The sequence below is a fragment of the Adiantum capillus-veneris genome, chromosome 28 (genome assembly GCF_014529385.1).
Source record: "Adiantum capillus-veneris isolate H3 chromosome 28, ASM1452938v2, whole genome shotgun sequence".
In the NCBI taxonomy this organism is placed as follows: domain Eukaryota; kingdom Viridiplantae; phylum Streptophyta; class Polypodiopsida; order Polypodiales; family Pteridaceae; genus Adiantum; species Adiantum capillus-veneris.
This window is the reverse complement of record NC_140958.1, coordinates 37,029,335-37,047,021: the sequence shown is the minus strand read 5'-3', so window position 1 is coordinate 37,047,021 and position 17,687 is coordinate 37,029,335. Positions and strand designations below refer to the sequence as shown.

Here is a 17,687-nt window from a genome sequence, read left to right as displayed (position 1 = left end):
TGGCATGAACTTTTGTCCTTAGGCTTTCATTCTTCCATGCCCAAATGCCTAAAATTTGCTTCACAATGAGAAGTGCATCCCCTTTTACCATGAGACGTTGTATATCTTGGCCAATGCATATCTTTAAACCATGAAGTAGTGTGTCATATTCTGCTTCATTGTTGCTAGTTGAACCTGGTAGATTGACCTTCTCTTGCATGACCACCTCCCCACTTGGGTTGAGCAATACTAGCCCTCCCCCTGCTTTTCTTGTGGCTCGTCGAAAAGCTCCATCAAAGAACAAGGTAAAAGCATTAGGAATACTTTTAGGTGGTGGCAATGATAGGGTCTTTACTTCAGGCACCTTAATCTCCTTCTCATGTACCCTATAAGTAAGGATCCCTGCCAATTGTGCACGCACACTATCTTCTACCTTGAAAGAGTATTGGAACTCTTGCAATTCCATAATCCACTTTGAGATCCTAGTGCTACGATTCATTTGAGATGACACCCAAGGAAACAAATTTTATGCAGTGAGAATTACAAAAGGTTTTGGTAGCAAGTAGGATCTAAACTTTCTCACCGCAAACATGAGAGAAAGCATCATGAGTTCTGCCTCCGTGTAGCCTCTCTCCAAAGCATTCATGACCCTACTAGCAAAGTAGATGGGTCGCATCCGGGTACTATGGGGATCTTGTTGTAGCAAAACCGCTCCAATTGTTTCTTTCCCAACACTAGAGCTAACAAAGAATGCGTACTCCCAACAAGGACGCATGAGTGTTGGTAGCTCTGACAAAATGACTTTAATGTTACAAAAGTGCTCTTCAAGCTCATCAGACCATGTAAATTCTACTTGTTGTGTCAACTTTTGCAAAGGATGAAGCAACTCCGAAGCTAAGTGAATAAAGCGTGACATATACTTTACCTTTTGAATGAATGAGATTACCTCTTTGAGATTCTTGGGTGATGGGAGCTCAATAAGAGCCTTTGCCTTTGAAGGATCCACCTCAATGCCTTTATAGGAAACCTTGTGACCAAGCAAGATCACTTCATCCTCACCTATGTGACATTTGTAAGGGTTGAGTTGACCTCCCATGTCATAGAGCTTCTTTAAACCTTCTTCTACCCTTTGTAGATGCAATGATTTTGAGCTATAAATGCAGAAATCATCAATGAACACCCTAATTGACTTTCCAAAGAATGCTTGAAACACCATGTTCATGAAGCGTTGGAAAGTTGCAGGAGCATTTGTCAGTCCAAGTGGCATGACTCTAAAAGCATAACAACCCCAAGGAGTGATGAAGGTTGTTTTCAACTGATCTTCCAATGCGATACCTATTTGAAAGTGACCCGAGTAGCCATCACACACAGTGTACTTCTCATGACCAGCTTGAAATGGGAGGGGAAAGTGATCTCTTTTTGTTGCCTCATTGAGTGGACGGTAATCCACACACACCCTCCACTTGCCATTTTTCTTAGGAGTGACAACAACGGGAGAGACCCACTCTGAATTCTCCAATGGATAAATGAAACTTGCTGCTAGAATCTTTCTTACCTCCTTGAGTAAAGCTTGCTCCTTGATAACTCCTATCCTTCGTAGCTTCTGAGCCTTAGGTGTGGCCTCTGGCTTCAATTCAATTTTGTGTTGAACAGCATCTACTCCACGCACATCGGTGTAGTCTTTAGCAAAAAGCCTAGGAAATTTCCTTAACGCACCTTTGAGCTCCTCTCTTTCATCCTTTGTAAGTGTTGTAGATAACATACCTTCTAGCATTCTTCCATCTTCCACTTTTTGGTTTTCTTGGGAACCTACCTCTTCCAAACCTGGGCAAGAGGTCTCTTGGTTGTTTGGCTTAAACCTTACCCCCATGACTTCGATGGAAGACTCCTCTTCAGTAATGCTGCCGCTACTTTCTCCTTCTGAAGTGCTATCGGTCCAGCCTTCCTCCCTCTCACTTTGAGATGATTCTTCATGGAGCTCCTCTCGGCATTGCTCCTTCATGTCAAAGAAAACCTTTTTATGATTGTCATTCTTTCAAATTAGCTTTCCACTCTCCCAATCCTGCAAAGCTCGCATTTTCATTAGCCATGGTCTCCCTAGGATAAATGGATAACCATTTCCTTTGGTAGACATGACATAGAAATCCACTGCCTTCTTAATGCCAAAGGCCTCCATAGAGACATTTTTACAAATGCCTACACACCTAGCTTTGCTATTGTTTGCCATCTTGACTTTAATTTCAGGTGTCTCATGGATGTGCATGCCTAGTTTTTGCATGAGTCCCTCTGTCATGATGCAAATTTGTGCACCCCCATCCACTAGACCTTACCTAACCAATCTTCCTTTGATGTAACAATCTAGCACAGGTGTAATATCCTCATTCATTTCAGCATGTGCAATTTTTACAACAAGCACACTCTCTTTTACCTTTCTCCTAGTGCTAACTGCCTTTGTTAAATCCCTCCTAACTTGTGGGCATAATGCAAGAAACTGAGGCCATGAGATATCAGGACCCTTACCTCTCATGTCTTCCAATAGGTTGTATGGAGCCATACCATGTCAAAGAGGGAAGTCTTGGAGATTGATACGACGTCGAGTCCTCTTAGCTTCCTTGGTATCCTTTGCTTTCTTTTCTCGTCCATGGTCACTTTCTGATGTGACACCTTCTTTCTCTTTACCTTTTCCTCGGCCACACTTAATGCCATTTGCTTCCATGTCAACCTCATTTGAGTTTGTCACCTCTACTACATGCACATTTGGGTCTGGCAAAGGTGGAACTCCTTCCACTCCTTGTGGAGGTGGTCTTGCTCCATTTGGCCTTTGTAGAAGCCGTGGTTGCTGACTAGTTCCTTCTCCTGCATTCATCACTGGGTAATTCAAGTTAGGTCTCCCTGGCTCCCCACGGGGCCAAGGACAATTATACATCCCATGTCCAGACTCTCCGCAATTCCAACATTGCAAGACTCTCCTAGGTCGTGGATCTCGCTCTTCAGACTTCTTTGCTTGTCCCTTTGGACCTACAGCTTGTGCAAGGTGAATTGACAAGCTGCTTAAAGATTCATTTAACTTCTCAATCACTTTCGCCGTTACCTCAGGAAGCTCCCTAGATGTTGATGCTTGTGACTTACCTTTGGTTCTAAGACCTTCTATTAGAACCTCTCCCCTTAGGAACTTGAGTTTTCTATATTTCTCAGCAGTCCTAGTTTCAGTTGCATCAAAGGTAGCAGGTGCACCCGCCTCAACTTTTATATTAAGGTCAGGAAAGAGTCCGGCTATGAACCTCTCCTTCTTTAGAAATTCTGCACCATCACCAGGGTTAGCAACATTTCGTATCCATAGAGCCCAAAGACGTAGAAACTCTTGCTTGTACAAGTAGTAGTCATCTAAGTCTTTTTGCTTATGAGAAACAATGTCTTGCCATAGTTTTTGAGTGTTTTGGGGATCAAAGAAGTATCTCTTGAAATGATTCACAACTTTCGTGTAATTCCCTTTAACTTCCTCAGGCAACGAGTCAAACCAAGTGCTAGCATCTTTCCTAAGGACCACTTCAAACATCTCTACGTGTTCTTGATCAGTTACTATCCTCTTGATACGACAAGACATCTTGAAATTTGCTAAAAATAATTCTGCATCCTCTCCAGGCTCTCCAAAGAAAAGAGGATATCCGGACATTTGGCGTTGGGCCTCCATTGAATCGGTTTCAAAGTGACAACACGTTTTTGTTTTTATTTCTTAAAAAATTTTACACAATAATGTTTTCTAAATTGCAATCTATTCTACAACAAAATAAAAATATTCACATCAAATGACCTATGATAATCAATAAGAGGCAGGATGACAGGGTTAGGTGATGCGACAATTTCTCCTACTCTGTGGGCACCAAACATGAACACCATACGTTGTTGAAAATGGATTTTTCTACTAATTGCAATGTTTATTCTAATGTGTGGAGTGAAATGAAAGGGGAAAACCTCTATTCTTGGGTCATTATCCATTGTCTATGCATGACCTTATGCTTAAAACAAAACAAAAATATAGAGGTCCAAACTAAGGTCGTACCTAATGAGAGGCAAAATAAAATGATTTACTGATGCGTTTATCTATGCCAACCTAAGAGGAACTAAAATTCTATGAATTACACATTGAAATTGCAACTTAGTACTAACAATTATGTGTACCTTTTGCCTTGCAATGGGAATGAAGGGATCATACAAATTCTCGTGATTCATGCAAGCTACTTGATTATGCTAAAGGTTAGGCCTACACAAAACATACAGAAGCCGTCCTCAATGGGGCCACCAATTTGAGGCGGTCCGGGGCGGGCAACAAGAAGAGCGGCCTCTAAACACCCTTCGAGGCTCCCGTGCTGCTCAATTGGGGCTCGGGCAAGCACAATCAGAGACAACAACAACCCACAGCCAGAAACCAAACAAGAAAAGGAGCACCACCTAGTTGTAGAAGCGAACTAGGACGCACGTGATATCTCCTTGTACTCAAACGCACAAAGAGAGGGGAATGCAAGATAGCCACACACACCAAACACAAACATTCACCATGCCAGAGAGAGGTAAAGCGCACAAATCAACTTGAGCAACTCATTCTTAGCCTTAAAGACTAGATGCACACAAAGCTTGATGAGAAATAGAGAGACAACACAAAACTTGACCTTGTTGCCAATACACAAATTGTCTTAGGGTCACGGGAGCCCTCTCACCGAGCACCCTCTTACAATTGAAAGTTTTGGCAAACAATTCAACAAGCCCTCAAACCACCAAGCATGAAATGGCACAACAAACTTCAAGGACAATATACCTTCAACCACCTGAGGAGCCAACTTATCAAGTCGATTTGGAGAGAAGAGTCGTAGTTGCAGCATACAATTGCACCCAAAACTATGAATCTTATTTATGGACAAGAGTAGGCTACAAGTGTGATTGCAGAGTATAGTATCACTCCACTCCTCTAGATGGCATAACTAACTTCAAGCTTCTCCATGCACCTATGTGTAGTGATGGAATAGAGCACTCACAATGCACACACTCTACACAACTAGGCTTGAAGAGTGGTGTGTTATGTGTTGAGAATGGTGTGGTGTAGTGTGATCATGGGATAATTTACAAGGGAGAGAAGGGCTCTATTTATAGGTTTTAGAAGCCCCGATTAAGATTAGGCCTAATCAAGTTTATTTGAAGGAATAAAAGATTATGCATATTTTTAAATTTTTTTTATGAGGGTGGGTCTCTCTTGTCCTTTGAGTCACATTGATGTGGGCTCAAGGGAAGAGAATTATTGAGGATGATAGGAGAGAGGATTGAGTGAATAATTTGGGAGTGCCTACTCTAGTAGAGGGTGCATTTTACAATAAGGTTAGTGGTTAGTAGTTAGTAATTATCACTAAAAAATATTTACAAAATCATTCACCAAATGGTGAGATATATGATGAGAAAAGTTAGAGAAGGGATGAGCTTGTAAAGAGAGGTTGAAGCTTTGGAGAAGTTGACATTCACCTCTTTATATCACCGGAGGAAGAAGCAGTTAGCATGGCGAAGCAATGCGTGTCGATGAAGCTATGTTATTTCAAACCTTAGAAAATTCATGATAAAAGCCTTCATTTGCAGAGGTTATCCTGGGAGTTTTGCTGATTTTTTGAAGTTCTTTACAAAGGTGAAGAGTGTATGGTAATATGGACATATATGTAGAGAGAAAGGCGGACACATAGGGTGTAGAAATGGAGGATGAAGTCTATGGAGGTGTGAGAGATGTGGCAATGGTGAAGAGGGTGAATTAGGACATGAGAGTTGCAGGTTTGGGAGTGGGAAGGAGAGGGAGGAGTGTGTGTGAAAGAGGAAAATGATAAAGTGGAAGAGGGAGTGTGGCTGCATAGCATGGGCAAATTGGGGTCCACCAATAAAATCATATCTCACAGCTCGTAGCTCAAAAAAATATGAAAAAATTTGAGGTGAAAGTTAAGCTCACGAGCTACAACTTTTGTTTGTATCACCTTTTCAAATTCGAGGAGCATGTGATCTTTAAAAATTCAGCAAAACCGACTGTTTTTTCCACTGCACAAGGTCCTTGTGAGGTCCTTCTTTGGATGATTCTTTTGAATACCTCCAAAAGTAAGCTCCCCATGGTGCATGCATGCATGCATGCCACATACCCTTGACCTTATTTGGTAGGTCTATAATTGAAGATATTGTTGAGATCATGATATAAGTGAATAATACAACTAAGAAAATCAAATATTGAGGGGTCTAAAAATATATATACATGTCAAATATAAATAATATAGGTGGAAAAAATATAAAGGGGTCAAAATAAATCTCTCTCTTTATAAGTCTACCATAAAAAGATGAATATTTTTGGTGTTCTAATTTATGAGAGTAAAAGAGAATAGATGTAGGAAGGAAAAATCACAATAGTGAAAAAATATACACATAAATAAAACTAGTTTTTTTGGATTTTTGTTGGGATGGAGTTACACGAAAAATAAGAGAAGCTTGCATGAAATTATTTTTATATGGAATAAAGAGTATGCAAAATGGTAAGAAAAAATATGGTAATGGTGAGTCAATGTACATAGCATAAATAACACACCATAGGTAGAAATATTTAAATAAATACCAAAATAATTATGAAAAATCCTTTTATTTAGGCCCTATATACAATGAAATATTTACACACAAATGGGCCTTAATATACTTATATTTTTTTGGCTCAACTAGCCCAATGACTAGCTAATTAAGGGTTTTTAAGAAGATATGGGAAAAGTCCCCTAACTCACACACTCCTATGTATAGTGAAATGGTAGGGATAACCAAAATGTTTGAGTGATTTGATAGGGTGAGGTAGCTTACTATGGCAATTATGGAAAGCCGAAAAACGGCTAGCACTATCACTTTGTGAGAGCTGTTAATAGAGAGGGGTGTTGCCCTGGCAGTAGAAACAACGTTCGGAGCTACTTGGCCAACGCAATCGTGCTTTGTTTTCGTGGAGCCCTCCTCTGTTTTTTGACTTGAGGGGTGGGTATTACGCACCCTCCACTTTTCAACATGGACATTGTAGTATCCTTTTTCTTGAAGGTCCTGTAAATGCTGGACAACAAACTCAGCCCAATTGAACTGCATGATTGAGCCACTTGCAATTGCCACTAGACTGAATTGTTTTACAAAACCCTTCGCAAAAGCCAAATTAATTTCCATGTTGGTGGGGGGCTTCTGGTACACCCTGTAGTGCAGCTGAAGTACTTGGCCGTACATGTCGCTACGAATGCTACTGCATTTGAAGCAATATTTGTTGCGATCCTTCGCCTCTCTGAATACACTGAACCACTCCAAATCTGTAATCTGCTCCCACTTCACCAATTTGGGCTCGTCACCGTCCATGGAGAGACCATGGACAACACTAAACTCTTCTGCTGTTACACAAAACTTTTCCCGCAGTGGGATGTTCAGCTTGGGAGCTTTGCATCGGCCTGCACACCACACGGGATTATAAGATTAAACCTTACAAAACCCCACTAGAATAGGGCTGTCAAGTAATTTCTACACAGGCAATTGCACGGGCTCTCCTTAGATGCAATCATCTAAGAATGCACCTTGAATGCCTAAGGCAATGCACAAGCACCTGATCAGTGTGAGAGAATCCACAACTAGATTACAGCTAAGGGCTACTGCAAAAACAAACATATAAGTTGAATGCATATTCCTCTGTGTTGATTGCAGCATATGCTTAGCAGCACAATTTTCTCATGGGTGAGAGGATTCACTAACATATTAGTAGTCGGGGCATGCTGGAGAAATGCCGGGGGGATTCACTATTAGTAATGGGGGGATGTCACCTGCGTGCATCAATACTAGAGAAACCCCCCTATGTACGGTATCTTACTTGCTAACCTACCCCCCTACATACAAACAAGATATGTACGTTCTCGCAATTAGTCATCCCCCCTCATATAGAATTCGTACAGAATGTAATGACACACTATTTTATGTATACTAGTAACATAACAATTTTAGAAGCACATGCTTTCACAAAAATACATGTTGAACTGCAAATGAACAAAAGTACATTGTAGTATGTTTTCATTTACAATAGATGTTAAGAGGACAAACCATGAAAAACAACAAATATAATGAATACTAAATTAAAATAAACCAATCATTTCAATGTAATTTGTCAAAAAACAAATTACATTTACTTTGTAATCTGATACAAATCTCAATCTCAAAACATATGATACTAGCCACCTACTTAGTAGGCTGCCCACATGAGATTTAAGACACATATAAAATGGATTGTTCTCTAAATAACAAATAATGCACTCTTAAACAACCATGAAAAACTTCACTCATCAAATCAAAACACATTATAAAACAACCCATTAAAAAATTAATCTTTTTGAACAAAAACAAGTATATGTGATATGAATGCACATCTATGCTTAAGCAAAATGTAACTTTTAAAAAAGCACCATCTGTATTTAATTTTAAGTTTGTACATAAAATATAAATCTAAAAAAATTCGCCAGAGTCTCCTTTGTACAGAGACCTCTTTCTAAAAAATATATATATACCCTCTTCTTGGGCTCCCACATGGGATTTTCATCACATAATTTCTTTTTCCAAAAAAAAAGTCCACCTCATCTTGGGCTTCCACATGGGATTTAAGGATTATCTTACACATTAAAATCAAACACATTTTCAATAGAGTCAAAGTAATCTAAATTCAAAGTGGTGGTATGACCTGCATATCATTGGACATAGAAAACCTCCAATCACATAGTCTAGTCACACGATTACCAAAAGGCCATGTCCACATCGATAGGCGATCATGTACAAAACAAACACTTAGCTTGATAGAGTTGGATTTCTATTTAGCTGACTCACAAACGTACTCTCACACATTTTCTTGCCATCTATCACTACAAAAGAACAGAACTGGCTCTGAACTTTCTCTTCATCAACTATCTCATCAAACACATGAACACATCAACCATTTTCTTGCCATCTATCTCTACAAAATAACAAAACTGGCTCTGAACTTTCTCTTCATCAACTATCTCATCTGCACTTTCTCTTCATCAACTATGAGTAGGCACCGATGAGGTTCTTGGGTTCTTGAGGTTCTTGAGCAGGCACCGATGAAAGAGATTCCGGGAAAGGAGACCCTCTCAGTCTCTTCTTCTCCAAAGCATGATACACAGGATTTGCATGATTGTGTGAAGCATGATGATGATTTGGATGATAACGATAAGCATGATGATTTTCATGATCAAGATGTGATTTCTCACAAGCATGATGATTGGCATGATCAAGATGTGATTTCTCACAAGCATGATGATTGGCATGATCAAGATGTGATTTCTCACAAGCATGATGAGTTGCTGAAGATGATGTGATTGTTCACAAGGATGATGTGTTAGTGGATGCTTTTTCTAGCGAAGCTAACCTCGTTGTAGATTCGATAAATCACAAAGAGCCGATCTTGGCTTTGGAATCGAGGTCCAAAGAACCCCCACAGGACGATTCGATCATTCAGGAAGAAGCGATCTTGGCTCTCGAGCCTAGGTCCAAAGAACCCTCAAAGGAAGTACTATGTGTTCGCATGATTGATACGCACACATTGTTCGAGTGTTTCGTTCGTGATCGTTTCCTGTATTTTAATCGACATATTTATGTGATCCCTTTTCCTAGGCATGAAATATTGTATCTTGAGCACGTTTCACTCATGGATCAGCACGAATGTATGCGGATTTTTCATGAAAAGCTGAAAAGTATGCATTCAAGGAAGTCACATTCCATGTCTCTTCCTTGGCATGACACAGTTGTAGACAGAGCACATGAACTGAATATCCTCCGGTTGCACACAGCATGATCATCAGAATTCCCATCAGAATCCATTAGAATCAGTTAGGGGAATTTTCCAGTGCATTTAGCCTATTTTCCTATTTTTGGTTATTTTCACTTATTATTTTTAAGTGACTTTCCAACAAAAGTAGGTAGGGCAATTTTGCTAAGTTAATATATAAGCAAACCCAAGTTAGCACTTTCTTGCAAAAGAGGCAGCAAGAGCTTCCCGCTCAACAGGCAACTTCTCAGCAGTACCCCTCCCTCAGCACTTAGCCTCGCCATACCTCCCACCTTCCATTGGCGTTTTTCCCAGATCCAGCCCATCGCCATCCCAGCACATTGGCCTGGCATTTTCCCCTTCAAGCAACCCATAGCCCAGCGTTTTCTGGAGCGCTAACCATCAGTAGATCACAGTGTTTTGCCTCAGCTTTTCAGGCCATTAAAACACATCTTTTGATGGCGTTTTACAGCCTGGAACCCTCAGCCTTGGCAGCGTTTTTTAGCAAGCACAATAGCAGCGTTTTTCACCATTGAGGAAGCTATAGATCTCAACGTTTTCAGCAGGTATAAACAACCTAAAAATGCAGCTTTATGGTGCAAGCACATCAGTGTTTTCACCTTCAACAGGAACCCCGACAAAGCCATTATTTTCAGCCCTTAAGACAACAGTAAAGCAATCCATTTCAGTCCCGAATCAGTCCACGAAAATCAGCAGTTAGAAGACCACAGATTTCAGCCTTCGTCATCATCGACGTCGTCATCGGCATAGTCCCATTGCATCAATTCTTTGCATACGCATTGTACACCTTGTGCAATCAAAGTAGACCACTCTCGCCGACGAGAGTGGGGCCTTCGGAGGAGGGTTTTACAAACCCTCGGGTGTCATATCTCTTCTCTCTCCTTCTCTCAGTCTCATTCACTTGCACGCACAATATCCGCTCACTCTAATCGTGATCATAGCACTCTCCATAAGACGGAAAGCTCTCTCTTTCCCTAAAAACTAAAAGGAACCTTGAGTAATAAAGATCACTAATCTTGAGAAAATACAACATTCATTTCGCTGCACCTTACAAAAAGGTACTTTTCGGTCTCACATTTCGTTGTGCTCTAATTTTGGATTGAAATGTTTCGTAGTGAAACAACGCGTTTCAGGGTGAAATGTTTCAGCCTTCAAACTTTTTGCGGTTATGCTGTTCAAGCTATGATCTAAAAGCCGATTTAGTGCATTGGACAGGCAACGAGAGGCTTAGGGAGTCAACGTTGGCGGCTGTAGTGGAAGAAGTCGGGACTCGGACGCCAGCTCCAGCAGGTCGGTACGTCAGGACTAAGGGTCACTGATCAGCAGGTCATGACTCGGATGCCATAGCTAAAGCCTAAGAGCATTGAGCAGGCAAAAATGAGTCACGACTAAAAGAAGGTCGGGACGTCAGGACTAAGCGTCACTGATCAGCAGGTCAAGACTCGGATGTCATAGCTAAAGCCTAAGAGCATTGAGCAGGCGAAAATGAGTCACGACTAAAGTGAACTAAGAACTCACCCTACATCTGGCAATCGCTTTGCTTGCAAGGTGCTGGCCTCCCATCATGAGTGTCAGCACAAACTCCTCCTCGCATCGTCATCATCCTTGCCGAAGAAGTCTGAAAAGAGGAAGCTTAATAAGATGAGGCCCAAGGAAGCCATTGAGATCGCGAACTTGCTGCGAGATGCAGAGCTCAAAACTACAAAACAAAGGTCTCAAAGCAAACAGTCACAAATTTAACTGATCAGTAGAGAAAAGTAGCTTTTTTATGAGATGTAGCTATAGCAGAAAGAAAAAACCGCCATTCTAGGTATACAAGACACCATCAACCAGCTCGGTAGGATAAATGACACAATGCTGAAGACATTGAAGCTTCTACAACTACAGAAACTTGCATCATAGTGCATAGAAAAACACCTCAAGCATAGAAACAGTATACAGTTTACAAATCAACATTAATTTGAAGAAAGATTTTGTGGCAAAGCCTTGATAACTTGAAACAGATTTGGAATCCAGCACTGGCTGGGAGTGGTGAGCGTAGATCTAAAGCCAATGTCTACCAAGTGAGGGGGGATACTAAGAAGCTAGAGAAGTTAGAACAACAGCGGTGAAAATTTCACTTAAAGAAATCTGACAACCTTCACTGATGACAAATCTGAACATTGTTTTCAAACCTTCACTGAGGACAGATCTAAACATTGTTTTCAAACAAGATAATTGCACAGGCTAGCTACATTGTCAAATATAAACAAAACTGACAATAGAATCATTATACCAGACATAAATGAAACTATACCATACATAAATGGAACTGTAACATCGGAGAAATGGCAAAGAAGGCATCATGCATGACGAAACAGCATTTCACAGGGTAAAAAACGATAGAATGAGATCTTAAAGGCACTCACCTTGAAGGCAGTTGCAGTTTTCAGCCTCTTTGCGAACAACGTCAAGGCCAAAATCAATGAGCTTCGCGCCTTTGGTGTACTTGGATTGAAGCCACCCCTGCGGGATGGGGTGTGTTTACAGAAGATGCCTTAGTCTCTGATTATTTCTTCATGTTACGCACCTCTGTTAAAGCCAGCCAAGTAGAAGCTGCATTTAACTTTTTAGTCTCCGATAATTTCTTCATGTTACGGGCCTTTGTTAAAGCCGGCCAAGTAGTAGCTCCCATGACTAGTTGAGTCTTAACGTTAGTGACCCTTGGCCCAGTTGTTGTCAGCTCCGGACTGCTGGCCAAAGACGAAGTTATCAAGGCAGAAGATCTGCCCATAGGGGCCTGTTCGAACATTGTCCATAGTACCTGGCTCCAGATCCATGAGCATGGATGAGGCACACAACACACGTAGCTTGCCTTGTTGTAGTACACATTCACTCTCTCGAGTTGCACGTCAGCGTTGCCGTTGTATGACCCCGTGGGATCAATGCCGTGCTCTGTGCATACCACCTCCCAGAACTTGGCGCCGATTTGGTTGCCACATTGGCCCCCCCGCACGTGAAATATCTCACGCATCTTGGCGAGGCAGTAAATAAGAATCTTCACGATACCAAGTTCACCTCTAAAACACACACGAATTTGCATCAAATCTTGGCAAGACCAAACATTCATTTTTTGTACCTAACACCTCCTCCTGAGGCGTGGACAAACTTTTAAAAGACAAATCCTTTTCTCGCTCTTCATCCTCTTTGCTAATATGAGTAGCTGCTACATGCTCCTTTTGCAAACAATCATGCACCTGCTGCTCCCCAGCTATGGTGACCTAGAGCTCTCCTGCTGTAGAGGTTAGCCTGGACCTGAAAACTGACCGATTCCCCGTTGAGCCGCTCTATTAAGGATGTGTGCAAGTAGGGGGTCTGTCACATGTAGGGCAGGTCGGCTGTCACCCTTTTGGCACATGAAAGGCTGGTTGGTGCCTTTCTTCAATCGATGTAAAGCACACTTTTGAGCAAGGTAGAGGTCTCCAAAGATGAAGAAAAATTAGAGAGAGAGAGAGAGAGAGAGAGAGAGAGAGAGAGAGAGAGAGAGAGAGAGAGAGAGAGAGAGAGAGAGAGAGAGAGAGACCACCAACAACTGATGAAAAAGACTTCCTGATTTTCCACTTGCCTGCTTTTCTTTCCCATCCATGTGTGTCTGATCCTCCGACTCACCAGAATAGCTGCCATTATTAGACATGCATTCAAGCTCTCCGGCCCCACCGTTGGAGCTTGCATTATCTTCCTCATCATAAATAGATTTGAACCTCCCATTCAAATAACCTGCTTCAGTATCTGCCGCAATGGACTCAAGAGCATGGAAAGTGCGGGAAATTGGATTGTAAGCATTGGCACTGGTACCCTCGCTGGAAACTTCCCAAGCTGAAGGCTTTTGATCCATTGCAGCTTGCCTCTCATTGGACTTTTGCTTTGAAGAAGATATCTGTAAATGCCATAGACAGATGTCAACGCATGCCTCTAACACAATCATTGTTAAAATAAAAAGAGTTTTCACTAGCAGAACACCAGACATGTTGAATCATGTCTTGGCACCCTTCAACTAAAATCCACACAGGCCGAATGGTGAGGGTTTGAATGATATTGTACGCTTTTCCCTAACAGTGAACAAAACCACACACTCTGCCTCACCTCTTCATATGTGCAGAACCACACACACAAAATCTTGAGTGCATAAGGGAAATTATTTCACAAAGAGCACAATGAAGGTCTGATGATGCAACAGAAGAATGTTTTCTCTCTTGATGCCATACATGAGAGTCCTCTTAGCGAGTTGAGACCAGATCAATGGCCGTCAATGCTGTCATGCAAGATCTACTACGAGCAGAAGATTTGGCGCAGAAATTGCAAAACACCAACCCTACCTTTTCACGAAACCCTAGAAAACTATATCTTTTGAAGCTTGAAGCTCAGAAAATCTAAGAAATAACGCATGATTGGTGAAGAAGCTGCCACAGAAGCATAACTATGAGAAGGTAAAGGAGCACGGGATGCTTGACTTACCTTAGGATTGAGGCCGTCTGCGTTTCCAAGAGCCCTCACAAATGGTAAATCTCACGTGCTGCGTTAGGGAAAAAGGTCGTCTGTCGTGTGCCTGTGTAGGTGGAGGGGAGGGAGGCGGGAGACGGGTGTCTTGCAATGCTCAAAAATAACTTTTTCCAAACACCAAATTACACTAATTTTTTAAAAGTTTGTAGGTTTTCTCACCTTCAAATTTAGAATTTAGAGGTAAATTTTAAAATTTGTAGGTGGGATTACACTAAACCTAGGTTTTTTTTAGCATTGTGTTGAAATGTGGACGTGCATGCAACAACCTAGGTGCAAGAGTGGATCCAAACTGCAGATCCCTACAGGCGGGCTTCACACGCAGGGTGGGTTGAGGAATACTCTCATCGCCCGCCAGCTATTGCCCATCTGCCTGCGCAATCCCATGCCCATCTCTTGCCAATGTTCTCGACCTGCCTGGGCACTTTGTCTCTGCCTTATACGTGCTCTTCCCTCTTACCAAAAGTTTGCCACCCAAAATATGAGAGGGAATAAGAGAGCTCAGCCGACGAGTTTTGATCTCAAGACTTACTACTCAAGATGAACACTTATATAGTTCCTACAAAAAAAATTCATTCCTTTAAAAATCACCCCCCCCCCCCCCAAAAAAAATAAAAAAATAAAAAAAATCGGCCTCACATGTCCTGCGCTTTCTACCAGGGCGCGATTTAAGCTCTATCGTCCTGCTTCTCGTTTGCAGAGGGCAGCATCAAAAAATGTAAGCACTGCAACAAGCCAATGACATGCGAGGCAAGCCCATTGATCTATTAAGGGGTGTCAGGCCTTCCTTGCTACACACACCTCGACTTCGTATAGATCCTCAATAACTAGAGGGCGAGGCACATGAAGGAAGCTTCAGGAGGAAGGGATGCTGTCAGCGTGAGTAAGATGGTGTATTGGGTAGTGGTAGAGATATGGAAGAAGACTTTCTTTCTCTCTCAGAACTCGCCAGGGACCGAACATTTGGGACAAGGAAGACGCAACAACTGTTAGCTAAGAGAGAGGACATGGAGGTACCATATCTTCTCATTGGTATAGCTATCTTAGTTTGCTAGTGGAGTAAATTAACTCTTTGAAATACCAAGAACAACACCCTCGTGTGAAAGTTTCTTTAATTGGCTCCTTAGGGCATGTGTCTTATGGCATAAGCACTTAATATACTCCTCCCCCCCCCGGGTAGGTCCCCCCCTCCCTTATGCATACGGTACGAGCATGAAATAATGGGGGGCTACCTCTATTGTATACGCTTATGTTTGACCTCTAAAAACCTCCCACTTGTACACTCACGTGATACCATACGAAAATACATAGTGAATCCCCCGGGGAGAAATGTGTCATGCTTTGCTTGCTTTACAACTTCCAAATGTGGCCCCCTCATTGAAGAGAGAGAGAGAGAGAGAGAGAGAGAGAGAGAGAGAGAGAGAGAGAGAGAGAGAGAGAGTACCCGAGTCCTACTTCCCCTTCCCTGCATGCATGTACTTTGACATTGGGGATCCTTGGGAATCAGAAGCATTCAATCTTTTGCAGGGCGGACGAGAAGCAACAGAAACGAATTCCTTCTCGGTGGAGTACTGTCAAGATTGATGTCGGAGGTGGCTGGCTCCAGTGGTGAGCTATCGTCGACTTGGGTTGACTGTTGGTCTCTGACTGCAGACTTGCTTACAGCTCGCAATCGCTTTCCTCCCTCTCTCTGACCTGTGGCCCCTACGCTGTGCTTCCCTCCATGCTTCATGACTACATCACTACCTCAACGTAACGACTGAGCTTAACTGTTAGAGATTCTATAAATACTACGATTCATTTTTTTGAAGTCCAAGTATTACACTTTGTATAATTCATGATGGTGGCCCACACACTTGAAAAAACATGACTGTCCTATCCATGTGTTATGCTTACAAGATGTGCTTGTTGGCATATGTTAACTAGCACAAAAAGCGTGACACGTTAACATGCTTTCACCCGAAAATCTTTGGCAAGTCAAGGATTTCCTCCAAGACCATATGGAAATACTGAGACTGGCTCATCAAAATGTTCAACAAGCACATGATTGGTATAAAAAGTATGTTGATGAGAAACATCGACAAGTTATCTTCACGGAAGGGGAAGAGGTGTTTTTGCGTGTGTCGGAGCATTCAGAAAGTTTGAAGACTGGGTCAACACCTAAACTATCTCTAAGGTATTATGGACATTTTAAGATACTTAGCAAGTTGGTGATATAGCCTACAAACTCTTAGTACCTGTGCCCTCTCGCGTTCGTTCGGTATTCCATGTAAGTCGTTTTTACGTAAACTTTTACATAAGGATGACAATGTTATTGATCGACAGATTCTGGTTGATTTCATTGAACCTCCAACTTAGTCGCATGAACTTGAGCGCATTCTCGATTATCATGATTTACATACATCATGTGCATCAACATGCATTAGTCAAGTGGAAAGACATAGCCAAGAAAGTTTCCACTTGGGAAAACATTAATTTTCTTAAGAAGAAGTTTCCTACTTTTGTTTTTGAGGACGAAAACACTTCTCCAAGGGGAGAGTAATGTCAAGCCAAGGGCCAGGCCGGTCTCAATGCGGCTAGGAGAAGCCTATAAGAGGCTACGACTGGGTGGAGAGTTGCATTCAGATCTCTTGTGGTCTCATACTTGGGACACGAGAAGTCCAGATAATTTCAATCGTTAAAACAATTGCATCTTGAACTTCTAGTAGCGCTCCTCTATAGCAATAATCGTAAAAGAACGGCTTCCGTGTGACAACAATGTGAAGAGAAGATTTCATAACATTCAACAACTTTTGAAATTCACACTATCTTGTGTTGAATCTCAAACGAAAACTTCTCAATGGAGGTATGCATTGTGTTAATTGTAGGTATATATAGTTAATGCTATATATATTTCTTGATGATTTCCATAATAAACTTCATTGATATAATTCTCGAGAATATCTAAACGAGTGGAGTTGACAATTCCACATTGCCCATTTGTTTGTGTGGGTGATAGGCACAACACAAATTCAACTTAGTATCAGCTTTGAATAACTCTCTCTAAAAGAGACTTGACCTTTGGGGATGTCTATAAGAGAAAACTGGCATTGGTAAGCCATGTGTTAAGATAAGAAGAGAAAAAGTATATATCTTGAGCTCTTGCAAGAGCGCACGTGCACACGTACGCACGTGCACACATACGCACACATATACACACATAGATGGAGGCAAAAGCTTTCTTCTTCTTCTTCACAAACTAAAGATAAGAAATCTATAATGCATAAAAGAGAAAATACAACATAAGGGGAAACTAGTACAA

The 17,687-nt window shown here is 41.6% G+C and overlaps 2 protein-coding genes across 2 annotated transcripts; both read right to left on the bottom strand.

Moving 5' to 3' along the window:
- Positions 1 to 11,421: 11,421 nt before the first annotated feature.
- Positions 11,422 to 12,863, bottom strand: LOC147420292 (tubulin beta-6 chain-like). Its single transcript, XM_086505063.1, has 3 exons — positions 12,654 to 12,863; positions 12,259 to 12,355; positions 11,422 to 11,549 (listed from the first exon to the last, which is right to left on the bottom strand). The coding sequence occupies exons 1-3, from the start codon at positions 12,861 to 12,863 to the stop codon at positions 11,422 to 11,424; spliced, it is 435 nt and encodes a 144-aa protein (XP_086361189.1).
- A 215-nt stretch (positions 12,864 to 13,078) lies between these two features.
- Positions 13,079 to 15,096, bottom strand: LOC147420291 (uncharacterized). The gene is made up of 4 exons (XM_086505064.1): positions 15,067 to 15,096; positions 14,345 to 14,362; positions 13,499 to 13,766; positions 13,079 to 13,176 (listed from the first exon to the last, which is right to left on the bottom strand). Exons 1-4 carry the CDS (start codon positions 15,094 to 15,096, stop codon positions 13,079 to 13,081), a joined length of 414 nt encoding a protein of 137 aa, XP_086361190.1.
- Between the last annotated feature and the right edge of the window lie 2,591 nt (positions 15,097 to 17,687).